This window comes from Semicossyphus pulcher, unplaced genomic scaffold (assembly GCF_022749685.1).
Source record: "Semicossyphus pulcher isolate SPU_LCO1_2020_fin unplaced genomic scaffold, fSemPul1.0.p SCAF_16, whole genome shotgun sequence".
NCBI classification, from domain to species: domain Eukaryota; kingdom Metazoa; phylum Chordata; class Actinopteri; order Labriformes; family Labridae; genus Semicossyphus; species Semicossyphus pulcher.
Window position 1 is genome coordinate 25,345,359 of NW_027211670.1, and position 26,119 is coordinate 25,371,477.

At 44.6% G+C, this 26,119-nt stretch overlaps 2 protein-coding genes across 2 annotated transcripts in view; both read right to left on the minus strand.

Moving 5' to 3' along the window:
• The window catches only part of baiap2b (BAR/IMD domain containing adaptor protein 2b), a 69,774-nt gene extending 55,888 nt beyond the window's left edge, over positions 1-13,886 (minus strand). The window contains exon 1 of the mRNA XM_069663990.1: positions 13,716-13,886. Within this exon, the coding sequence (XP_069520091.1) occupies positions 13,716-13,793 (78 nt within the window). The 5' untranslated portion in view covers positions 13,794-13,886. The remainder of the gene's footprint in view (positions 1-13,715) is intronic.
• Positions 13,887-21,103: 7,217 nt separating this feature from the next.
• chmp6b (charged multivesicular body protein 6b) lies at positions 21,104-25,197 on the minus strand. Its single transcript, XM_069663992.1, has 8 exons — positions 25,000-25,197; positions 24,260-24,369; positions 23,853-23,940; positions 23,684-23,770; positions 23,528-23,593; positions 23,254-23,334; positions 23,091-23,163; positions 21,104-22,876 (listed from the first exon to the last, which is right to left on the minus strand). The coding sequence occupies exons 1-8, from the start codon at positions 25,060-25,062 to the stop codon at positions 22,827-22,829; spliced, it is 618 nt and encodes a 205-aa protein (XP_069520093.1). The 5' UTR covers positions 25,063-25,197; the 3' UTR covers positions 21,104-22,826.
• Positions 25,198-26,119: the final 922 nt, after the last annotated feature.

Genomic DNA, 26,119 nt, shown 5'->3' on the forward strand with positions numbered 1-26,119 from the left:
ATCACCTCCCAAATTAAACGCCGAAACTTAACAACAATGCACGGATTGTGTTATCACGTTGCAAGGTTTTAGGAAACGCTCTCATGATCTTGCTTCATCTCCGATCGACACGACTGAATGCTATCTGAGAGCCAGCACAACAACGCAGAACACAAACAAAGATAAAAGGTAACAAAGTCCTTCTGCGTTGTTGATACAGGCATCCCGATACAACAAAGATAACGACACTCCCTGATAGCTGTGTGATCTGCCCACAGATGATGATGATACCCTGTTTTTACCGATCCATTATGCAGCCTCAGTGTCACCGAGGCAGCACTTTTTAATGCTGCAGCTCCCTGACAGCAGCAGACTAAATGCCACAGCAGAAATAATTACTTAACACTTCAAACCTACCATGAAGCACATCGCTGATCCCACAGCGGAGATGGAAATGTGATACAAATGATGAGGTGACACAAGATCAAAGTGGGATTAACCTTTAGAGGCAGGATGTGACTAAAAGACGGGATCAGAAGAAAGAATCACCAGATTATTATTTTCATGTTTATATAACCTGTTTAATTAAACAGTGCTAAAATGATTTGTCAGCAAATGGATTTGATTCATTAATTAGAAAACAAATAATAGCCAAGTCATCCATCAGGCAGCAGTGACAACGATTCTGTGTGAGCAGCTGAATGTGAGGATCTGTGGTGTTTCTTCTTATTTCATCACGATTCTGACAAACAAGCGAGTCCAAGATGTCACGATGAGCAGTTTCACACGTCTGACATTTTAAAGCTCACAAACTCAGAGATTAATCCAACAGAAAGAAAAAGAAGATTATTATGGTCTATAATTGTTTTAACCTCATGTTCAAACCTGAGCAGCAAAAAAGAGACGCCAGCCGGTCTTACTGCGGCCTTTCAGGGGACGTCGGAAACACGTGAACATCCACCTGCTTTCTCAACACACACACACACACACACACACACACACACTTAAAAGGAGCATGTGCCATCTCAGACTGAGATGTTGTTCTGAAATATTTATCTTCACCAGGAAAAGAAAACAAGTCTCAGTGAAGGACTTTTCAGCTGGCTGGTGAGGCAGATGTTCAAACTGTGTGTGTGCGTGTGTGTGTGTGTGTGTGTGTGCGTGTGTGTGTGTGTGGATAACTCTGGAATAAAACTGTGTTTGTGTCGGTTAAATCCTCGCTTGTGTGGGTCTGTGTGTGTAGTGTTTCAGAGTGCACCGTGCTGGCAGGCAGGCAGGGCTGGCTTCGGTTCCTGCAGGGGAGCGATGCGATGAGGCTTTGGGCCTGTGATTGTGTTTTTTGTTTTGGTGGAGGGGGACTTCAGTGTTTTGTCCGTTGAAGCAGCTTGTGAGCAACACCGGACAATCTTCCTTTGGGAAATCAATTTTATGTTATGAGGTTTGACAGGACGCCACATCCACAGGCGTTCAGATCTAAACAACAAAAGGATGACAGCCCACCAACTGTACGACTATTCCAAATATGTACGAGCATGATGCGAGCAGTTTGTCTTCTGCCAGCTCTGTGACCAAGCTGATTTAGAGTCAGACAAACACTCAGTGAAGCCGCTTTCCCACTGGCTACAATCGGTGTTTAACCCGGGTCACATGACTCTGCAGCAGACCCGGGTAATTATTGCCTCGGTTCCGATTGGTATTGACGAGGACACAAAACTCGTGTCGACACGCTAATCTCCGCCCCCTTTCCGGTGCGATGCTATGCTCCGTCGGTAACTTCTGCGACTCATCTCAGCTACAAATTCAACCCGTCTCCGTCCGAGCAGCGCTCGAACATCGTTCCACATTTGTCGGCACCGAGTTTGATAAACAGACTGAATGAGTCATAGATACAATAAAGACCTAACCACGTAACATCGGGCGCGTTTGTGACGTCAGACAGTGACGACTGACCAGAGTATACTCCACTGGCGATGGGACAATTGGCAGACAATTGGCATCTGTTCCCGGGTCTGAAAAACCCGCGTTGACGGGCTAATGTAAGTAGGAAAGGTGTATAATAGTCAGGGCAGCACAGTGGGGCAGTGGTTGGTGCTGTCGCCTCACAGTTAGAAGGTTTCAGGTTTGAATCTCGGTTCAGACGTAGGGCAGTGATGGTTCAAAGAACACTTTTGTAGTCATGGCTTTAACACACTTTCTGTTTTCAGATATCTGAAAGCAAAATTCCTTCAGGATGGAAAAACCTGGGACACAACTCTTTTCTAACAGGAGTCTGAGGTGGGTCAGTTTAGGGGGACTCTGCATTAAAAAGACAGAGAACCACTGGTCTGACAAACATCAGACTCCTGTGTCAAAGTCACCTTCTTTAAAACCTAATGATTGAAGTCTTTCTGATTGGTCTTTGTGATTTTGTTTCGGCTGTTACATGACTCTGATCCTGAGGTAATGATCCTGTGGCCTGCACGTCTCCCCCTGTGATGCAGGGTAATGAAAAAATCTGACACAACAGACGTATTTCACTTCAAGTGTCGCTGTGGCCGTTACATGTCCAATGTGAGGAGGGAGGTTGAATAGGTAGCAGCTAGCCCTTTGCACCGGGGTTAATAGATCCATCAGAGCTACATGACAGCACATGGACATCATGTCCCATAACAGATGAGTGATGTGGAACAGAGCCAGAGGTTATACAAGCTATTAATGGCGGAGCAGGAGGAGAACGTCTCTGTAATGTTCCGGTTTAAGGTAAGATCACACACATTAGAAGCACCAACTTCTGCTATTAAAAGTTTCGTTCTAATGGTGAAGAACCGGAGAACCCTGTGAGCTCAGCTGGAGGTAAATATGTTGGTTTGGGAGGTTTTCCAGCTATTGATCAATCAAGAACAGAAAATAAGGACACAGAGAAGGAAATAAAGTAAGACAGAAACTTCTAAATGAAAGAAAGTAATTATAGGGACCAAAATAAGGACATAAATAAGGACAAAGAGAGAGAGGAAGGAAGAGAGGAGGGTAGGGAACAAGGAGAGTAAAACAAGACAGAAATATGGGTAGAAATAAAATCCGAAATCAGAACTCCAGCTGTAAAGTATGAAGTGGAGCAGCCATCTGAAATTGAAAATGTGCAATTACAGCAATATAGTGGGCTTACATGAGCAAATCAGCTGCCCACACAGGTGAGCACACTCACAGCTAAACACTGAGAACAAAGCAACGAATACCAGCAGCATTAAGAGCACTGTGACCTGGCTGGCTCGGCCACCACGCCGGAGTTAAGGCGGTCTGTGCGAGCGTGTATTAGAGTGTGTGCGTGTGTCAGTTGGCAGCAGGAGACGTGTGTGCGTGTGTGTGTGTGTGTGTTGGGTGAGTCAGAGCCTACACAAACAGCAGCAGGTTCATATCATGTTGGGGCGTAAATTACAGTAAAGCCGAGCCAGCCATGTGGCACCATTAGAACCTGCTGTGCCGCTCACTGCCAAGCAGATTAACCAGCATGAAGGGGCCTGGCAGCCCCGGCAAGGAGGGAGGGACGGGGGGCACGCCAGGTGGGGACGGAGACGGAACGAGACCTGAAGAAGAGAAATAACTGGAAGAAGCAACGGATTCATAAATGGCCCTTAAGGAGAAGCAGTGTTTCCCATCACTTGGAAGTTTTTAATCAGAGTGTAAGGTCCAATAAATGTCACGTAGCAGGAAGCTGATTTGGTGATAGAGTCTGTGAGAAGTGGACCTGCAGCATTTTAATCACCACACTGAGATATTATACTGTACTGAGAGCAGCTTGATAAATGAGTCTAAGCAAACATGCTGTTCCTTCCAGCCACCATGTAAGCTCTACATCAAGGTCACTTCCTCCTCTCAACGCGCAGGAGTCGACATCGTGTGAAGTTCAGTAACTCGCACATAAACAGTCTCTGAAAGGAAACTACAGAGAGGATGCTTGTGGACCCCCTCCCTCCAAAAACATCACCGCTATCAGCACCGAGTCAACAGTTTCAGTGCTGATAAGCAGAGTTTGTCCTCCTGAGGTTTAGACGAGTGTGAGAACTGGTCAGGGTATGAAGGTTAACCAGATTATACACACACACAGGAAAGGTCATTTGCTCATGTGGTCGCCCTGGAAACAGGCAGGGCTCGTGTGGTGCTGGAGTGTGTTTGGCTACCTCTCACAAGTCAAGGTGACCTCTTGTCGTCAAGTTTTTCTGTGCGTGTACGTGTGTGTGTGTGTGTGTAAGACATCCCGGCTCCATAACCTGCCACCACACTCCCATTTCTCACCGTGTTCAAGTGTCAGCTGGTGTATAAACACTCATCACTCACACTAGAGAAGCAATTTGCCGTCACCACATGATGTTTTCGATCACACAGCACAGGTATAATGTCCTCAACAAACACAAACACTCTGTGAACAACACCTCGCTTATTTTTAGCTACATCCTTTATCAAAAACCTGAGCTGTGTGTTCTTTGGTTCCTTTTTAAAAATCACTGCCTATGAAACACACTAATTGTCTAAAGAACAACTTAATAATGTATATAATTATATGATTAGATGCATCAATTTAAACAGGATGTGTGTGCTTTTTCTAAGTGATAGTGCAGCAGCCATTTCTTTGGTGAAAGCCTCACTCACACGTCGTGCTGTTTGTTCTTTTGGTGCCTTATCACAAACGTCTCCTGATAAACACAGATGTTTTTATCCTCTAAAACCCTGACAGAAACTTCCCAAACAGAGTGAATAACCTCGAGTGAATGTGCATTAGTCTTTCATTCATTAATTTATTGATATATTACGTAACCACGAGTTTAACAAGCTCTAATCAAAGCGTCGACGAAATTAGGAGAAAAGACGTTCTGAGCCTGTCAGACAAAGTGAGAGATAACGCTCAGTTTGTGAAGACTGAACAGAAGTTCTCCTCAGTCTCACGATGAGCTGAGGTTACATGTGTCAGAGGCAGACTCACCTGCTCATCTGCAGCTGCTTACAGAAAGCAGCTCGTTGTTACACGCCTGCAGGCAGCCCTGCAGCTCAGCTGGGTACAGACAAACATCTCCTCTATACATGAACTCATCAAAGACTCTGAAAAAGGATTGTTTACCTGTCAAACTTTTATACTTAACATCTATGGTTTAACTTGTTACTCAGCTCAGGAAAGAATTAAGAGCCCGCTCCACATGTTGCTTCAGTCAGCATCTCTCTCTACATGTCAGGGCCAGCCCGATCCAGATGTGATCGAGATGAAGATGGACGATCACAAGCCATCGAACAAGCCGAGCTGCTCCAAGAGCGGCCTAACGTCGCCCAGCAGCTGTGTGACAGGCTGGAGGAGAGCGTGCAGAGAAGCAGGAGAGCTGAGATTACAAACCAGGTTATTCACCAGATACTGACCTGTGAACTCCTGTGAACAACTTTGTTGTTTCAACATGAACTTGTTTTCTTTGCATCATTCGAGCTCGGAGAAACATCTTTTGGTTTCTTAAGCAGAAACATTTATTTCACACAAACACAAACCTATAAATGGCTGAACCAGAGAAAAACAGATTTTTGCAGCGCTCTCTTCATTTTTTACGGAGCTGTATGTTACAGCAAGTTCATGTTTTTTTTATCCTGTTTGTTAATCCATCCATCCTTTATCTATACCGCTTATAATGTTCAGGGCTGGAGCTTATCCCAGCTGTCATTGGGCGAGAGGCGGGGTTACACCTGGACTGATCGCCAGCCACTCACAGGGCTGACACACAGAGGCACTCACACCTACGGGCAATTTAGAGTCACCAATGAACCTAACGAACATGTCTTTGGACTGCGGGAGGAAGCCGGAGACCCCGGAGAGAACCCACTCATGCACAGGGAGAACATGCAGACTCCACACAGAAAGGCCCACTTTGTCCAAACCGGGGTTTGAACCAGTGACCTTCTAGCTGTGAGGCAACAGCGCCGCTGCACGAAACAAGCGATTACTTCTTCTAATCTACTTAAAACATTCTTAAGAGTTTTAAATGTGGAATATTTGTACATTTACGATACTTTCCTTTGAACTGCTGTACTTACTAGGATTAAGTTAATCAGTGTATCCCATGAAACATGCATTTAAATACCTATACAGGTCCTCATTTAGCATGTTAACTCACATTATATCATCTTAACTCGCATTATAACAATGTTTAAATATTTTAAACATGCTACAAAATGTGCATGTTGTGCATCTGCACTACTAGATGTGACTTTATTCATATGGCAGTTTTCTACTGTAGTCTGATGTTGGTGTTTGTCATGTAGGTCCTCCTTGGATTGTAGAGATGCTATGTGACCTTCTAACATTTGCAAAAACACCAACACGTACACGCAGGCATCAGTGCATCTGTGGATTGCATTGTAACGTTTCAGCTCCACAGAGTTGGTATGTTTCTGATGGAGGTAACTTTGCCGTAAGTTACACATAAACACAAACGTAAACATGCACAGATGCATTGTTCGTTCAAATATGAAGCTACGGAGATGTTGATGCTAATGTGAAAAAGGCCATTAGGCACTGCATTATGTCCTGCATGTGCCAGCGGTAAGCTGATGTATGTATTATGTCCATTAGTGTTCTGCTGCTGTCCCTCATTATTCTGTTTGCCAGGCGGCGGACATTATTTGCTTCTGCTCAGTCAGTGTGACAATCACCACGCTAAAGCCGCACTGCTTCAACGCCCTCAGGAGATGGAAATTCACTGTCTATCTGCGTGTGTGTGTGCGTGTGTGTGTGTGCGTGTGTGTGTGCGTGTGTGTGTGTGTGCGTGTGTGTGTGTGAGAGTATGAATGTGTGTGAACTCAGCCAATTTCCCTTTCAGATGAGCTCTTATCTGCGTACAGGCGAGCAGAGGCAGAGTCAGCGCCCCCTATTCCACAGATGCAGCTTTAGAAGGAGACGGGAGGGAGGGGGCACTTCCGCCGCCATATATGGAAGTGCTGGAATCCCCCCCTCCCCCCGCCCTTGTGACAGGTTACCCCATCTTTATTCACCTCACGTTCAGCTCATACCACAGACGAGCTGATGGTAGTGGGCGAGGCTAAAGCGAGCAGGAGAGAGGGAGGGAGTCTCTCCACGGTGTGAGCGAGGTGATCATCACCGCCTCAGAGTGACGCATCTTCTTTGGAATACGTCCATGTGAAAGAGCATATGCTCACACCAACACATATGTTCACATGTGTGTGCACCGGGACATGTGAAAGGATGGAGTACAGCAGGGAGACAATGAAGCATCTTTAAATCCCCTGAGCCCGCCTCATCATCCCCCCACATTCCAGAGTTAAAGTCAGTCTGGACCTTGGACTACAATCACTCAGACGCTCACTGCACTGGCACATTTCAGCTCTTTCTTGCCTCTCATTTGTTTTCTCATAATTTTAATGTAATTAGAGTCAGAAGAAAAAGCAGTGGATGCACGCTCTCATCTCCTCGCTCAGCTTCCATTTATTCTGCTCCGTTCTCCGTCTCTCTTTGGAGATCCGTCCCAGTAACTTTCCTTTCATCCTCTGCCAACCTCCTGCTCCCCGACAGCCTCCACCTCTCCTCCCCGATCTCCCTCCAGCTCCAGTTAGATAACTTACAGATGTGCTAAAGGCTGCTGACGTACTGCAAACACGCAGCAGATGCCAACAGTTATGTTGTGTGACAGCTATGAAAGCTGTGAAGTAACAGAGCCGTTGGTAAAAATCTAGGTAAACTAGGATAGCAGCGACAGCCCTGCACCTGCGCAGAGCTGATGCCTCCTGCATCTCAATTGTCAGGTCACGGCTGTGTTTCAAAATGTAATTCATTCATAAAGAGTTTCAAGGTGCACAGAGGACTCTGTATTCTGTGGCATGTTGTTGGCATTTCTTTGGATCATTTGCTTATATAAAAGTTTGGAGTCCTAAATCATGACTCTGCAGAAGTCTTTCAAATATGCAGTAAGTCACAAGAAGAAAGACTAAACGGCGTCTTTTTCTGAGAGAATTTAACACAAGATGTCTTAAAAATTAACTGCTTTGCGCAAGTGAGTGTTTCTGTCCACCAAATGCAAGACTGAAACTCACTTTTGTTTTGGTGCCAAAGAACTTCAAAGGAATTCATCTGTTGCATTGTCTTTAGCAGAAAACAGGCTCGACCATTCAACCAAAACAGTGAGCTGAAAGAGGTTAAACTGTGCTGGTGGTAATAATTCACAAAAGGATCAACGATTTCTTAAATGCAGGTTAAAGTGCAACTCTGTTCTGCTTGCTACCCATCTACACTGTTCTGTTACATAACACGATCACGCGCCCCACGACACTGTCAGTCAGCGTCACGATGACGCTCGCAAACACGGCTGCCGTCCAAAGATCAGTAACAAGGCATGAAGCTCGAGCATAAGCCTGGAGCTCGAGGAGGAGCAGAATTCTGCAGGGACAGAAGCACAAAGCCGGCGGTGTAGCTTCGATCACAGACAAAAGAGGTGAAAGCAGTGTGACTAATCAGAGAGGAGAAATCACTGGTTTGAAACAATCACACTGGAGGAATCCAGCCTGAGCAGAGCATTTGGATTCGTCATGCTTCCCCCCACACGAGCACAGAGGCTGGATGCTTGGTTTCACCTCAAATGACCTCAAAGATGAGCAAAGACAAAAGGCATCAGAGCGGCTCGATCTGCCTGTTCGGGGCTGAGTTTGCACATGACATCAGTGAGGCATCTTTTCATGCAGGGAGAGAGGAAAATGGGGAAAGAAAAACATTCTGCAGTTTTGCCACATAAACGTGTCCGTTCCTCGGTCCATCGTCTGCTGCAGTTTCTCTTTTCCCCAGCAGATGCCCTGCCTCTCACCTGCAGCGCTCTGCCTGCTGCAACAGCTGTGTGCTACCTGGAGTCCCAAGACAGCACACTAGATCACAATACAACACCATCTAATGAAGCACTAGCTGTGGTACAAACTGTATGAACTGCATCATGTGTGAGTGTACATGTGTATATTTGAGGAGACTGTTGAATGTTAGTCTGTGTTTTTGTCCACCGGGTGAGGAACTGAAAAGGCTCTCGTAGAGGGAAGAAAAAACCTGAACAGCTTGTACTGAGGACTGTGGGGATAAAGTGTTCGCTAGCTGTTCTCGCAGCCCCCCACACATTGGGAAGAAATCCTTCTCTTGAGAACAAACAGTTTTGGCTCCACATGAGCGCTGCCTTAGCCTCGTGTCAGGTTGGTCTTGAGAATATGACAATATTTACGACAGAGTTTTATGGTTCCAATCAGTGGAGGATGCTCCCTGATGACAGCAAAGCGGATACTAATACAGCATCCTGTCATTTTACAAAGACACTGAACACCTTTGATGATGCTTCAGAGACACAAAATCGACAGCTTATGCAAATAAGATGTTTGATTCATATCCTGCAGGAACACAGAACAAGCACTGCTCAGTGAACAATTAAACAAGCCAACCTCCTTAAAATGATCTCGCTCATATGCAACTGATATGCATCACTGGCACCAAGAGTATGCAATTATTTCTAATTTTTTTAACTACAAGGGGAAAATGCTTGTTGCAAGTTTCCACAGCCTTCAAACATTTTCAATTCAGAATGAAGAAAAAGCTGCGACTCTTCACATTTGGGAATCTGGGAGCAGCAAATGTTTGACACTTGACTTGATACATGACTCAAAAGATTTATCAGAGCAGTTGCACTGCTGCAAACCAGCGAGAAGGACTGCTTCATGCCATGGTGGACGAACAGTATCGAGGAGTGTTTTTGTATTTAATCCACTTTATTAAACAAAAACGAACATTCCCATCTTATGTCTGATTTCATTAGCGCGCAGTTTCTTCATTAACTAAGTGGGAAATGTAGTTACAGTACAAAGAAAGCAAGGAGATCAATCAATTGACCAGCTGATCTCTCTTTAATCCACTCCCTCCATCACATCAAACACAACCCAGCCTCGCCCTGACACTCCGGCTCCATTCAGCAAACGCAGCCTGCAGCACTGTTGGGATTACATCGCTCGGCTGAATACACTCCTGAACAAACATACAGATGGTGCTTGTTCAGCAACCACAACAACCTGAGGAAACACAGTTTACCCACACTGTCAGCGGGCACTGAACACATCTCAGTGCAGAATCTTCAACAGAGGGTCCACAGAGATCTTTTACTCAACACTTGGATCCACACCCAGATACAGTGAGAGTCACGCTACGGTACAGTATGGGTGCTGACAAACAGGCAACGCATAACACGGTCGTGAGACACTGCCCACACACACAAACACACGAGCATCCGTCAGTGTGAGTCATCCAAAAATTACATTCTGCATCTCTCGTCGGCAGCGAGCAGCGGGGTTACGGCTCCGGTCCTTTCTTGTTGGGTTACAGTTATTGTGTTCTGGCAGCTCATAAAGCAAAGACAACAAACCGCATGTGGAGCCGCCGGAAAACTAAATTATTGTTTAACCAGGGTCAACATGCTCAGTTCATATAAAACACCCTGAAATGATGCAACCCGAGTCTTCTCCAGCTCGTCACCATCTCACAGCAGCTGTTCTGTGAGTGCCTTGCTCAACGGTAGCTGTGAGACGAAGAATTTAAATCTCTACTGACAGCTGTCATGTTTAAGCTTTCATCGACCGTCTTCAACCAGCGAAAACGCCTCAAACGTTCTACCCAAAGCATGACAGATGAAACCTCCACTTATTAACACAGAGAGTGGTATAAAGAACGAGAGAGCCTTTGTTGGGATGACGTCTTGGTCGATGGATGGGTCGCAAAACTTTCAGACAGTTTTTGTCCAAAAGTGACGCTGACTTATTTTGGTTTTATTTATTGTGTATGTAAGGTAACTTATTCCCCTTTTACACCAAGATTAGCACGTTGAGGCAGGTTTTATAGATCCGGGAAGACCCGCTAATGAATGCTGATCGTCTCTTTTCCCAGGCTGCGTCACCGTCTGACATCACAAACACGCCAGAGACCAGTTAGTAACCAGTGAAGATGTTACGGTGGTTAGGTCTTTATTGTATCTATTACTCATTCAGTCTGTTTGTCAAACTCGGCGCGACAAATTCGGAACGAAGTTCGAGCGCTGCTCGGACGGAGACGTGCGGAGTTTGTAGCCGAGATGACGAGGAGTCGCAGAAGTTACTGACGGAGCATAGCATCGTGCCACAAGGGGGCGGAGTTAGCGTGTCGACGCGGGTTTTGTGTTCCCATCAATGCAGAGGCGATACTTACCCGGGTCTACGGCAGAGTCATGTGACCCGGGTCTGAATGACGATTGTAACCTTTCCCACTAAGTAACAACGCCAGGTGTTAGCGGGTTTTTTCACCAGTGGGAAAAGAGGCTTTATACAACTAACATACCAAACCAACGTTTTGTCCTGACCCTACATGTTGGTGTGCCTGAACCAAACCAAACTGCCACCGTTTTATAATAACAGCATGTTTTCCAAAATGTGTCCAATAGAATCATAACAGAATGTTTGTCTTTTAATTGCACATTAAAGATCTTGAGCTTCTTGTAGCACTCGGGTCAAACAGAGGTATTCACTCAGAGTACTTTGACATTTCCCTGTGACATTATGTTCTGTAATTAACGTTCCTGATCCCCACGTTGATGCTGCATGATCTGATCGCTGACATTTGCCGCCTCTACCTTCTCTCCTCGCTGGAGAAACAGATCTGAGTGTTATATAATGGCAGCTGGCACCTCTGGGCCTCTTCATCGTCGTGCCTTTAATGAATTAATAAAGACCTGTTAGTTCCTTTTAAACACAGCGCCACACACAAAGCTCGGCTCCCTCACCGGATCGGATCAAAAACACCCCGGGGTCCCACCACTGCAGCAACGATCGCCACACCAGCACCAGCGTCGGTCTCTTACAATCAGCAGCTAGCAGAGGGTCAAACTGGCAGCGGCGCTCTGCTTCTGCTCACTCCTGCAGACTCCATAATGATGCAGCCTGCTGATGACAGGAAGAAACCCCACTGCTGCATTTCTGCATGATGGCATTTTCATACTCGACCCCTTGGCAGGGAGAGGCAGCCTCTCTTCCTCTGCCTTTTCATTGCAGATGAATTAATGGTCACTTTCTATTGATTAATCTGCCTTTTATTATTCCGCTTCATCATTTAGTCTATGAAATGTCAGAAAACAAGTTCCCTGAAACCAAAGGTAGCATCTGCAAACACAGCTTTGCCCCCTTACACAACACAGCACCAGCTCCCATTCACAATAATGCAGATTCTGTCTCCCCTCCCCTCCCATCCCTCGTCATCTCCCTCCCTCCACCTCCTCCTCCTCCTCCCTCTCCTCTCCGTGGTTTCTCTCCAGCTCCAGCTATTAACGATCCCAAAGAATCCTCCCACAGGTCACAACAACAGGAACCTGCTCCTTGAGCACCATTGATCCCTCATTAGAGCCTTTTCAGGGAAAGGGCGACTGTCGTGGGTGTTTTCATGTAGCTGAGTGTCAGCAGTCACAGGCCACAGTCTGAGAAGACTCCTGTCATTTCCTTGGTAGTCTAAATTCATGTCAGCCTACACCATCCTGCCTCTCCCACAGGAGCCGTGACCTCCTGCTGACCTGACTTTCTCAAATGCATCTTTGGCTCAGTGAGCACACCTGCTCTGCGGAGGAGTGTGGAGCTGTGAATGGTTTGCACGCCGAAAGGAAAACCCTCGCCGTGCTCCTGATATCTACCTCACCCTCGCCTAAAGAGCTGCCCTGAGTACAGTGAAACTGAAGAGTAACACCACCTCCACCACCTCCACCTGCCTCCACCTGCCTCTGCTGAAGAGGAGCTTTGTGAGGAGACATAACAAAGAAGGACCTGAGCACTTGTCAACTTTTGCCTCTCAGGTTACAAGAGCAGGGTGGTCGGTTCAGTCAGTGTTGAAATTTAAAGTATCTCTCTTTTGACCCGAGTTCTCTAACTGTGTCACAGCCCCTCAGAGGGGGTTAAATTCAGCATTCAAAAGCAAAGCTCACTTACACGATGCAAACAGTTTCATCTTTCTTGCTGCAGGTATCAACACATTTACAATAAAGACAACCACAAAGTTATTATCAACCATAAAGATTCTGGGGTTCAATCAGGACAGTTTCTGATCACCAGCTTTGAGACAGGTCATGTGTGTATCAGCTGCAGGATCTCCCCCTCGTAGTGACAGCTCCCCCTCAGCGACGTGTCGCGCAACTTGAACTGCCCCGGGGTCAAACTGTCAGGCTGGAGGTGTAGTCGCTGGAAGTGACAATTAATAACGGAGACTCGTTGGTGCTAAAAGGATCGATTAGTCTCGAGGCTATACAGCTAATTAATCGATAACAGATGACCTAATTGATCATTTGCTCCACCTCCATTTATTTACTTCAGTTTAAGACTTGTTCATGACTTGTTGAAGACATCCAACAGGCTTTGTCAACATTTTATCGACTAAATAATTAATCAATTAACCTTTAATTAAACCAATTAGCTACCCATAATCAATCACTAAGAGACAGACCATCCAGCAAAAACACATTTAAATGCTGTCTTAGTTTCTCCTGGTGACTGGAGATGATTTGCTAATCTTAAATCACTTCACAGCATCAGCAGAAAAGGAACTTGTGTCACAACATAAAATAAGACACCCGTAAGGTCAACTGAGACAAAGTTCTCCGCGGTCACCGTCCCTGAATCAGCCGTCCCCCGGCGCAGCAGGTGTCCCTCCGCGGAAGAGAAACTAACTACCAAACAGTCCGTCTTACCTTGTAGACATTCTCCGTTATACGGTGCACCTCGTCGGTCCGGGACATCCTTGTTGGAGCTTCTGTCATAAAAACCATAGACTATAGGGTTTCCTTTGGGTGAGGTGGTAATGCTTCTCCGAACTGTGGCGGGAGAAACAGCGCAGCTGTCGGCGGGGACTCGCGGCTCGTGTGTGCGGTGACTGAGAGAGACGAGCTCGTCTGAACGTGGGATCCCTGCTTTTATAGGAAAGTCCTCCGCTGCGCCCACACCGGCTCCCCACGCAGCCACTCAGTCAGTCGGTGCCTCGGTTGGAGCGCAGAGGCGGACCCACTTCAGGAGGGGTGGTGCTGCGTTCAAGGGAGATGGGAAATGGGACAAGCTGAACTGCACCTGAGCATCCTGAGGAAATATGGGACGTACTGTGTTAGAAAATGTAATGTTTGTACATTTAAAAGGGCAAATTGTAAAATTAAAATTCATTTGGGCAAAAGGAAGACAATAAGGAGTCCCTGTGTTTTGAGATTGAAGTATGAAAGTCAGATTTCATAGCAAATATCTGTGTCTTTGAATATGAGTACCAGCTGGAATAACGTAGGTCAACAATAAGTTGCTGGACACATCTGGTCATCATATTTGAACACACTGTAATACACCAAAATACAACATGAAAGCAAAAGGCTTTAAAAACAAAGGCCCTGAGCAGGAAATGGACTCAGGGACCCTCTTAAAGGTCCCATGTGGAAGATTTGGGGTCTACTGGAAGAATTATTGGCAGAAATGAAAAAGATTAAAAAAAATATCACAAGTATGGTTTCATATGTGTTTAAGCACCTGAGAATAAGAATAGTTAACATTATCATAAAATGAGCTCTAAATATCTATGGAGGAAGGAGGTCCTCCATTTTTCTTCTTTCTTGTGTAGCCCAGAAAAGACAAACCAAACACCGGCTCTACAGCCGGCCCATCACGCTTCATACGAGTTTCACAACCATCGAAGGTTCTGGTTCTGGTTCTGGAAAAGGGAGAGCATCAATCTCAAACCCAATAGGCTAAACTCTCTGTCTTTTTAGTCTCTATGGCTTCCAGTGACGCCAGCAGATATCCTGGTGACTGATATCGGATATTGTCCGGTGCAGAGACCTTCTTTGCTGTGGACCGGTCATTGATACAGGTCTGCCTCTGTTGCTCTCTACACCAACTGATTTCAGGCATTCAATCCAAGTAGCTCAAACATGATTGGTCAATATAACTCTGATTACCAAAAAAAAACGAACACTTCCCACACCAAACATGTTGTCTCTCGCCAACCATTTTTACAGGATATTCTTTGAGGAAAAAAAACATTATCATGTGGGTCACTGTGATTATTATTACCAATTAACACTAACTAATCCAAGCAAAACGCAACCGAGTGTGAAACTGGGATTCACAGTTTCACAGTGAGTCCTTGAAGGCAGCACAGCATCTATACGAGCCACGCCTCCTCCTCTGTGTCACACGCTGCCCACGCCGCTGCCTCTGCTACAACCATTCAGAAGAGCTGACCAGGAACAGCATCCATTCATTCAGCATCCTTACATTCACCCAACATCTAATCAAGGTAACACTTTATATTTTTACAGACACGTATTCAGGGTCTGGTCTTAATAACGGCTGTTTCATAGATTCTTAATACAGACAAAGGATCCTTTATTTGAGAGCCTACTTCATGTTTCTTTTATTTCCTGTAACATTTAATCTGCTGATTAGAGCTGAACGCTGCTTCGTGCATTATTTACTCTGCTCTATATTTGTGTGGCTCCACTCCTTTTGCCCGAGTGGGCTCTGGTGAGTCTGAGTGGGATGGAGCCACATTGTATTGGATTTCTCAGCCTCACAGGACTCTGGTGGGCTATGGAGTCCTACACATCTCAGCGCGTCACGATCATCTGAAGGCCTTTCAATGTATGAAAAAGAAGCTGAAGATAACAGACTGGAGCCTCTTCTGTTCTGCAACACATTGTTTAGTGAGATACGATAGAAGAGATGTTCCAAGCGGCTGGATGATGAAGTGGATCCTCAGCTCACCACCAGAGCAGGCTGAACGTGCTCTGATTGTCACATGTGATTACAGAAGATCTCGAGGAGACCTGCAGACAGTTAATGAAAATCAATCAGGTCTTACAAACAGCAACATCCCCGCTGTCAGTGAGGCTATTGATTAGCTCCTCTGAGACGATCCAACCCCCACAATTAGTTTCCATAATTGAATGTATAGGCCTCCATTGTGTTTGCTGACTGGCAGTCCATCTTAAAGTTTAATTATGAACAAATGGATTAAGATAATGATTGTTAATCACAGGTCATGTCATAAGCAGCATTAAAAACTAAAAGAATATATCATTATTAGGTCTGTGTCTCTTTAATGATCTGCTTTCAGGGACCTGAAAGACCAGCAACAGACTCGTAGTTTGCTTATGATGACTTGCAGCTGGACCTGAACTTGTCTCAATACTTTTCCCACATAAATCTGTCATCATAAATCAAAGTGAACTTCAGCTTGTCTGCACATGTTGCTGATATTGCAGACTCAGGACTTGTGCATTAGTAAATAGACTGTACTTATATAGTGCTTTTCTAGTGTTCAGACCACTCAAAGTGCTTTTACACTACACGTCACATTCACCCTTTCACACACTGAAGGCCAAAGTGCCAACCTCTAATCAGGGTCTGTGCACATTCACAGGGAGCAGTTTGGGGTTCAGTGTCTTGCCTAAGGACACTTCAACTTGTGACCGTAGCAATCAGGGATCGATCCCCCAAACCTATAAATTGAGAGACGACCGACTCTACGACCGAGCCACAGCTGCTCCATTAATCAGACTAAAGACACAAATCCAAGACAAACTAGATTTCCTGAAGGCTCGACTTCATGACAACATGAAAACAAAAATATTAAAGGCTGTAACACTTGAACATGACTTTGAATGTACAGTAGCCCTCTGACCTGACTTTAACTGGGACTTTGCACTTGACTTAAATAAATAAGATTTAAATATCAACACGATTCCATGAGAGGAATGAAGATCTCAGTTTCGTTCTCTTTGGCGGCACCTGTGGCGATAAACGGTAATTACAGGAGCACACTTCCCAGATATCCAGACAGTGCTGCATGTGTGACGTCCACGGTCGGCTCCGGTTGTAACTCTTGATTTTCCTGGCTGACGGTCGCTTTCCTTTTCAGACTGTTTGCTTCATCTGAGCGTCGAGTTTGTTTCTTCTTCTTTGGATTTTCACTTCTTGTTGAAGTTGTATCTGTAGTCATCCATCTTTTCTTTGTTTGTTCAGCCATAGTAGATTACTGTTTACTCGCAACACTTGCAGAGAGCGGAAAAGCAGCCGCTTAGCTCCGCCTACCCTCTCTGGCAGACCAACCACTGCTGGCTAATGGAAAACTAACTGGGCACCGCTTGTGATTTTTTCCACGAACATCGACACAGACACCCAGCCCATAATGATACTATATACTGCAAATGGAAAGGTTTTCATCAGTGGGCCATAGGCTCAGTCACCATTGTGTTAGATAGATAGAGACTTTACAGACATTTATTTACATGAAAATCTTAAAGATTATCACTTTAAAACTGATACTTGGATTCTAGTCCGAGTAAAGTCACAGTAATGAGGACTTAAGACTTACTGTGCTGTTTATAAGAGATGATTGATATCGCTCTCGTGTCTGTGCACTCAGTATGAAGCTACAGCCAGCAGCAGGTTAAATAGCCCCGCTTTAAAGGGCCAGTGTGCGAGATTTAGGGGTATATGTTAGCAATAAGTATGTTTACTTAGTGTATTACTACGGCAGCCCTAAGTGGACATGCATCCATATATATTTTATTCTGTTTTCCCGCGACGACGAGTAATTCCCGGTTGTTTTTTCGACTTGACTTGGTGCTGCACCACCGTGACGACAGATGATCACACGTGCTGTGGAATGGGAATGATTGTGTGTATGTATTTTTAAGCACTGCTGGTATGGCCGCTCAATCACGTTGTATTCTGTACATAATGACAATAAAGGCTTCTTCTTCTTCTAACTCGTATCCCCAGAGCTGCAGAAGCACGAAGCAAACACAGGAAAAGGCTTAACTTACCTCCTTAGAGTGGGCGATGGCAGCATGGCCTCATTATCACGGGAAAGGGAGTAAATAACATGTATGGATGTATGTCCGCTTTGGGCTTCTATATATAACTCTCAGAAATAAGAACCATTGTTCATCATTCTTCACTTCAGAGTGTGCACAGGTAAGTAGGAAGGAAGGTAAGTCGACCGTACAATCATTTCAATTTTTCCCAATTATTTCAGTCTGAATGAAATTATTTTATTGGCTTATTACAGAAACATTTTCATTTTTTACTCAGAGAATTTCACTGCTGTCAGGATGTGAAAAGAATTTCAACAAATAAAACAAAAACGCTTTTAAAATAAATCGGTAGATAACTCCCGGACCCTGAGGATGTTTTATCCTTGTTGAAGTTGCTCTAATGTTGTTGTTTACTTGCTGGTTTGAAATACTAACCTTGAGAAACAGAATCGAGTTAGATGCAGTAAAATTGCAGGAACAAATCTAAATGACCTTTCCCAAGTGTACAGAGCCACAAAGACGCCCCCGTCAATCCTCTCTGACCCCGTCACCTTTAGTTCGGGGTGTTCAGGTCGCTTCCATCTGGTCGTAGATAAATTCAGGAACAGATGTAAGAACTAAATGTTCCCTGCTGCTCTTTTGAATAACATCATTTTATTTAGGGGTTTATATTTTGAGTGGGATAAATTTAACACACGCCCCATGGCCCCTAAAACAAGATTATCTTGCCTCACATTATGAGACAGTTCTGCCTGTGTGTATATTCAGCACACAGAGGAGGTGTATTCAGGTAGGCAAGACTCTGGGTGGGCAGGACACACACACACACACACACACACACACATATACACCTACATACCTGAAGCCTCCATTCAGCAGCATTTGATCCCCCTTCATGTCCATCCTACTCATCGTCCTCTCAGCCTCTTTCTCTCTGCCTCTGATCCACGTCTGTGATTCATCAGTGCCGCGCTCTGACATTCAGGATCTCGTCTGTGCGTCGCCCACTCCCACACAGCGATGAGCTTGTAGTGCACAGTCAGCCTGTCCATTCAAAAAGACCGCATCACTGCGAGGTTGATTTCAGTAAGTTGACAAAGGCATGAATTACGGCTGCTTCAGGCTCGCAAACAGGCCTGAACAATGGAGCATCAACACAGAGGCTGTGAGAAGTGAAAGTACTTGAAGGTTACAGTTCAGGACATTTAATACCTTACTTTATCTTCAAAGGTCTTCAGCTGATGCTTTTGCCATGTGGAACATTTCAATATACTTTTATTATCTGACCAACTTTGTACCAAATGTGTGGACGACACAAAACAACAAACCATAAATAAGCAGCAAGAGTTTCAGTGGCTGAGGTCTGACGATCCAGTTCATCCCAAAGGTATCTGTGCAGAGCAGTCGGGTTCTTCTACAACTGTCTGCAGAAAGCTTGATGATCTTTACGATGTGTTGACACTGAAAAGGGAGGAACACAAACAGCTGACGGGCATTTGCAGAATCAGAATCAGAATCAGGGTTAAATGCCAAGAACAAATGTTTTTAGCGCATAACAATAACCATCCATCTGATATCTATACTGCTTATCCTGCTCAGGGTCGCAGGGGGCTGGAGTCTATCCCAGCTGTCACTGGGCGAGAGGCGGGGTTACACCTGGACTGATCGCCAGTCAATCACAGGGCAGACACATACACCCCTTTTTGACCGAGGACGTTTCAGAGCAGGTGCTCAATTGAGAACCAGTTTTTTGTGTTTCGACTGAGAATGAACCGGCTCTTGTTCAGGAGAACAGGTTCCAGAGCGGCACCAACTCTTTGCTGGTCAAGAACCAAGAACCGCTTACGTCAGGGGCGAGGGGCGGGGGGGCGAGGGGCGAGGTTGCCCTGACCAAAAAGACAGCTCTCGAGTGGATGGTGGAGGACTCGTGACATTGGCAGAGCTCTACAGATAACGGTAAGTTATGTTTTTGTTTGCCTTGTTGCCAGCTTTGCATTAGGCTCCTTTTCAGAGCTTTGTTAAACCCTGTAGTTAAGTTTGGGTAATGTTAGCTGACCAACAGCTAGCTTGCTAGCACCTTGGTGACAATAGCTAGCGTTGTCTGTGAAGGTTCTAGGGGGCTCGAGCCTACCCCGGCTGTCATTGGGCGAGAGGCGGGGTTACACCTAGACAGGTCAGCAGTCAATCACATTCACACCGACGGCCGATTTTACAGTACCCAGTGAACCTAACGAGCAGGAGGAAGCCGGAGTACCCAGAGGGAACCCTCGCATGCACGGGGAGAACATGCTCCACACAGAAAGGCCACTACGTCGAGCCGGGAATCGAACCAGGAACCAGGCGACCGTGCGCCCGTAACAAAAAGCACAGAAATAGAATAAAAAGTAGGAAGCAAACAGAAGCCCTCCTTCTTTCAAGAAGTTTAAATAAACAATGAAATATAAATTAGGGATGCACGATATCTGTTTTTTTGCCGATATCTGATATGCCGATATTTATCAACCTTTTTTTGCATATTGCCGCATGTTTCTTACCACCTAGTTACAGAGAACATCACGTCTCAGATGCAGATAGGGCATATTTGACCTGTTGTACAGAACAAATACATGGAATGAAATCAACCTTGCTGTTTCGGAAACTTTGACAAACTGCCGCAGACATCTTGCACCCTTCGAGGCGTGGCGCAGGGAGTGTGAGCGCACACTCACGCCGAGTTAATGTCGCAGCATTACGTCAAGCTTTTTGAGGGAATCATCGAGCGTTTAAACATATTCAAAGCGTTGTTTTATTGGCGGAAAATATCGGCAGATAAGTCATATCTGTCGATGCCGGCTTGTCATTTTCAAACTATAAAGTGCCGATACCGATAACGTGCCGATAATTAATTTAAAGGGGAAAGAGCAACATAGTTCATACTGGAAGTATTACACATTGTTTGCTTATTTTACTTTCAAACATTAAGGTGTAGTGGTGAGTATGGGTTGGTATATTATATATTGTAGACGTAAAAGTGCAACGACAGACCAGGAAGTCCTCTACGCAGCACATCAGAGCCATGCTCCATATTACACCTGTTCAATGTTAAATTAGAGATTAAATCATCTAACTCAAAACTGGAGGAACACATTTGTGTAAAAAAGCTGCGTCACTGTCGTCCGAGCGTCTCTTTCTTCTGCCATGTACCGTAAAGAATGTACACATCAGATCCAGGAGAGAATCTTTGTCGCCACCTTGTGTTCATATTTAGTAAATCTGAATTGTGACAGCAACAAAGATTATGACAATAAAAAAACACTTTTATTGCAAAAAGAACGCACAGAGAGGAAGAACGTCCGAACCATTTCAGACGACCGGTTTGAAGCTGCTCTGATGACACGACGTCTGCAGCCCGTCAGCGTCAGTCAGCTGTGTTTGTCACTGTGAAAGATTAACCGACTTTCAGATTAGTCAGAAAGATCTTTGAAGATACACAGGCTCATGTAGGCCATCATTCTAACTGTAGTTTAACACAGATCGTAAAATGGACAGTTAAATAATTACAGGCGTCTGCGCTGATAATACTGAGAGGCTAAAGCTGCAGGTTCTGTCGAGTTATTACCTTGAAGAGATTAACAACTGTTGTCTGGGCTTCACATGTAAGCCCACAGACTATATGATTAGCCCTTTCTCCAATGACACTGAGCTAATCCACAAGGGGAGCAGAGAATTAGATTAGTTAAGCTGCTCAAAAAGGGGGTCAGACGGAGAGAATATTCTGCGAAACAGATGCTCATGCAAATGTTTTTGTGTTTCAGAGAAAGTTCCAGCGAGGGTCAAACGACTGCAAACTGAGGCAGACAAGGCGTGCGCTGTGTGAGAGATAATACCAACGACTACAGAGCGAGGGCTCATCGGGTCGGCCTTAAAGGGTCAGTTCACTAAAATAAGGGAAACCATCCTGACACCCAAATTACATATCAGAGTTTCTTTGGGTTTCAGATGTTTCTCTCAGCACAGGACGAGCAGCTGACGGAGCAGACATGAGCGCGGCAGCAGAAGGAAGGGTTGGCAATATACTTTAGGTTCTAAGGTATGAAATTCTGTTTACATCCCTACAGCAATAAAAAATGAAACGGGTGGGAAATATAAAGAAATAATCAGCTGTCTGTGGCGGTTGCAGGGATGGCCTACCTGTCTGTCTGCGTGTCTAGCTGCCCTGCACTCCTTACTCATGAGCAAAGACTACAACAAGCTAAAGCTAGCTAGGCAGCTGCAAGAAAGGCGGAGGAGGTTGGTGCAGTAATGACAACAATGCGCTCCCCTCCACAACACTGTCACAGGTGTTTCTGGGTTGGATATTTTCTTCTGTAAAGTTTCCTGTTCCAGCTTTAAATTCAGTTACATGTTGGGATTGTTCAGAGAGAGTGATTCTTCAGCAGACAGAAGTCCCAATGAAAATGAGTCCCAGCACAGGAAGGGTTACCCAGTCTGACTGCGACCTTGTGTTTTGATGCAGACGTTGAGGCAGAAATCTCAAAACTAATGAAACAAGTGACCAAAAAAAATAGATAAAATCTTACTCAATGAATTCTGGGTAAACTGACCCTTTAACAGTTTATTACAAAGTAAGATGATTTGATGAAATTGAATGAATAAAAACATAAATGCATTTAGTTCGATGTATATAAAATGATCCAGTGGTGAACGTAGAGAAAGATCAAACAAAGGTTAGGCACAGTTGTCTGATGTCACATGTCTTCATGTTTAAAATCCTCCACAGACGTGGGAGCGCTGCAGGGAGCCACCCGGAGTGTCTGCACGTGTCCACCTGCAGCGGCGGCTGGATATGAAGGAGAAAGCCCCGTATCTGAAGAGTGGCTGCTGAGACTTAAGGAGCCTCTGCAGGAGAGGGAGAGAGAGAGTCCTCCAGCAAATGTTCGTGTGGTCGTAGGTTAATGTAGGACTGGAGTGTTGTGGAGGGAGTCCAGCAGCCAGCCGGTCAGCCGAGGGAGGTCAGTCATGTGTCTATGCGGCAAGCAGCTCTCGCTCCGGCTTCTTTCGGGCACGCTCCCTCTCTGAAAGAAAAACAGACTTACTAAAGGCAGCAGGGCGGGGCGTCCAGAAGAGCTTTTTAAGTTAAGACATATAAGTTTGTAAGAAAACCAAGGTTCCTAACAGATTACACATGCATGCACATTGTGATCACATCGCATACGATCGGGACGACACCAAGAGGCTCTTAGGTCACTTGTAGGAGTCGAGGCGAGGAGAGAATTTAAGATAACACACCTGGTTTCTCCTCCGTGGCCTCCGGGACTTCTGGCAGCTCGTCTGAGGGAACTTCAGGAAGCTCAACTTCTCCCTGAGAGACGCAGAAACAAACACATTCATTATCTAATAAAATAAGAGCTTTAGATTTAAATTTGTCGACAGTGATCCTGGTTACACCAACCTGAGTGATGGCCTCCAGCTCAGCCAGAACAGCATCTTCATCTTCCTGTGATAGAGAGCCCGCCAGCATGTCGTCTATTTGCTGCAGAGAGACAACGAACACTCAGTACACAGTTTACAGCTTCATGTTGTCGATCAGAGGTGATACATGAGGTGATACATGAACAAACACCTGATGACAAGCGTGTGTGAAAAATGATACATTATCTCGTTCTGCACATACATCATTAAATTGAAGGTAGTGGAACAAGTGCTCGTGTATTCCTGAGACTTACCCTTTGGTACTCGATGGAATCCTGGGTTTCATCCATAATCCGTTCTACTTCTTCAATAGACATCACCTGACACGTGACAAACAGTCAGAGCTCATTAATAAACACTAATGAAGTAAAAAAATAAAAGGCACTTCTGGGACATCTGACATCGCCTACCTCGTGCATTTTCTTCAAACATTCGTTTCCAACTTTCAACCCATCGATGACCTTCTTTTCAATCTGGGCAAACTCCAGGTCTTGAACCTAAAAGAAGCAGGAAACAGAGACGCTGTTAGACTCACTGTAGTCACTACCCTGTGACAGTCAGAGCCTGAAGCTCACTCACCAGACGCTCCAGGTTGCTGATCTGGTTCTCCGTCTTGTCCAGGAGTTGGTCCTGGTAGCGTTTCTTTTTCAGCAAGAGGAGTGCTTTCCTGTTGGAGGCGATACATTATCAATAAAGACCGAAGTAAGGGTGATAAAATACAACAAATGGTTTTGTTAGAACTAAACTTATTTGTGAAGAACATCCCGAGAAAGCACAAATCATCTCCAAGATGGACATGGAGAAAAACTACCTTCGAAAATCAAATAAGTGCTTCATTGCACAAAAATCAATCCTCCTGCTGTTCCTTTTCTTGTTGTACATAATCTTCGCCCCTGACTGCAGCCTCATTCATTAGTGCTCTATTCCTTCTTTACTCACCGACTACACTTCACATTTGCAGAATGGTAATCCTTTTATATACTCACTCTTTTTTGCCATTTCTCAGCAGCTGTTTGGCTAACAGCCTCTCCTTCTCCAGCTGCAGGTTGATTCTCTTCTGATACTGCCTTAACTTATCTCTTTGCTGTTTCAGTTGCTGCAAAAAGACATCAGAGATATGAATGCACAAACCTGTCATTTACAATAAAACCTATGTTAAGCATTAATATCACGCAGCAGCTTCTTGTTGTGCTCTGAAACGACCTGACAGGTACTGAAACTGTCAGTACCATTACAATGTACAGGCAGAGGAGCAAAACCATGTAGCATCTGCAATCTAAATATTTGCAGACACATATTCAAACCCTGTAAAAGCAAACAAACACTTGTTTACTAAAACAGTAAGGCCAGACGTATGTTAGAGTAAAATCGGCATACAAATAGCTCCACTTTAGCTAAAATAATTAATATATCAATTTCACAAATCTGTTTCATACAGACTTTAATAATGGAGCTATTCTACCAAGGCAGATGTAGAAATTGGATAAAGATAATTAATAAATCATAGTCTATTTCTTAGATACATTAGGGCCGAATTGAAGAGCACTTCACAGATTGCTTAACTAATAACGTTAAGTTATATAAACTTAATGTGTGTACGAGATACGCAGAGTTATAAATTACCTAGATCTTAAAGCACTTTGATGTGACTTACAGAACGTATAGCGATAAGGCTAATCATAACAGTTTAGTTAGCTTGCTAATGTAAGCTAGCAGTGACACTTACCAAAACCGCTTTGTCTTGTTCTGTCACTCGGGTTTGTTTCTTCTTTCCAAAAAGATTTCCCATTCTGACACAGCATCCCAGCTACACTGTGCAACCAGGAAGGAAATGTGAAGTTGATCCGATTTAAAAGTGTTTTTCTAACTTGTAAGAGGCAGACTAGTGTAGGTTCTCCATTATTTGTGTAGTCATCTGTCGAAGTGTCCACACCCACATCAGGAAGGACGGTGCCTGGGCAGGGACAAAAACTGAAAGAATGGGATATAAAAAAAGTCCCAGAAATGCTTAAAAATTAGTCCATGGCAGATAACTCCTTTTAAATAGTCAAAGTACGTCTCGCTAAATCTGCCTCGATAGTGAAATGCATGAAATGAGTATGTTGGGGGAATAAGTACGATAAAAAACGAGATAACTGTATGTAAAATCGCGCGTTTTCACTGCCCACTTGTGGTCACATGAGAGAACTGCAGCCCAGCATTCGTCAATTTTCGTCAATGCAGAAATGACAGAATGGTAGAATTTCCGTCAATTTCCTTCAAAATAAAGTGACCAAACCAAATAAACAAAAGAACGGATAAAAATGATCATGAAATCCTCGAGGTATTTGTTTTTTTTGTTAATTACTATTTTTTCTGATGGTGAACTAATCATTGATATTAATCAAACTAATCAGTGATTGAAAATAATAATAAAAACGTATAAAGGAGGAACGCTGCAGTTTCTCGTTGTGCCCACTAGAGGGCAATAAACACTCTTGAATCATCACCCAGCATCTGATGTTGGCCTAAACTAACTACGGCGGCTATAAAACTAAAAATGAAAGTGGTTAGACTTCATGGACCACGCAGACGCAGGATTATAAACGATGGTACTCCTTGAGATTTCAACAACTGTCAGTCATAGAAGTGCAAGTTGTGCACTTTCGCCGCTAAAGGGTACCGAACACTCATGATAACTAAGCCAACAACATCACAAGTGTCAAGTTAGAACTAACGGCAAACGTACACTTCCGGCGAAGACATTCAAAATAAAGCTACAGGAAGCGATGTTACCAAAGAAACTACTATTTTCTCATTTTTATAAACATTGAAACGGCTTAATTGTGGTATAAAAAGATCTTGGC

What these genes read in the sequence shown, in the direction of transcription:
- chmp6b (XM_069663992.1), bottom strand. Translation starts at nt 25,062, where the DNA reads ATGGGAAATCTTTTTGGAAAGAAGAAACAAACCCGAGTGACAGAACAA. An exon ending in CTGAGAAATGGCAAAAAAGA is followed by an intron (nt 23,941 to 24,259) that starts GTGAGTATATAA and finishes CGCCTCCAACAG; the next exon opens with GAAAGCACTCCTCTTGCTGA. An exon ending in GTTTGAAGAAAATGCACGAG is followed by an intron (nt 23,594 to 23,683) that starts GTAGGCGATGTC and finishes GTCACGTGTCAG; the next exon opens with GTGATGTCTATTGAAGAAGT.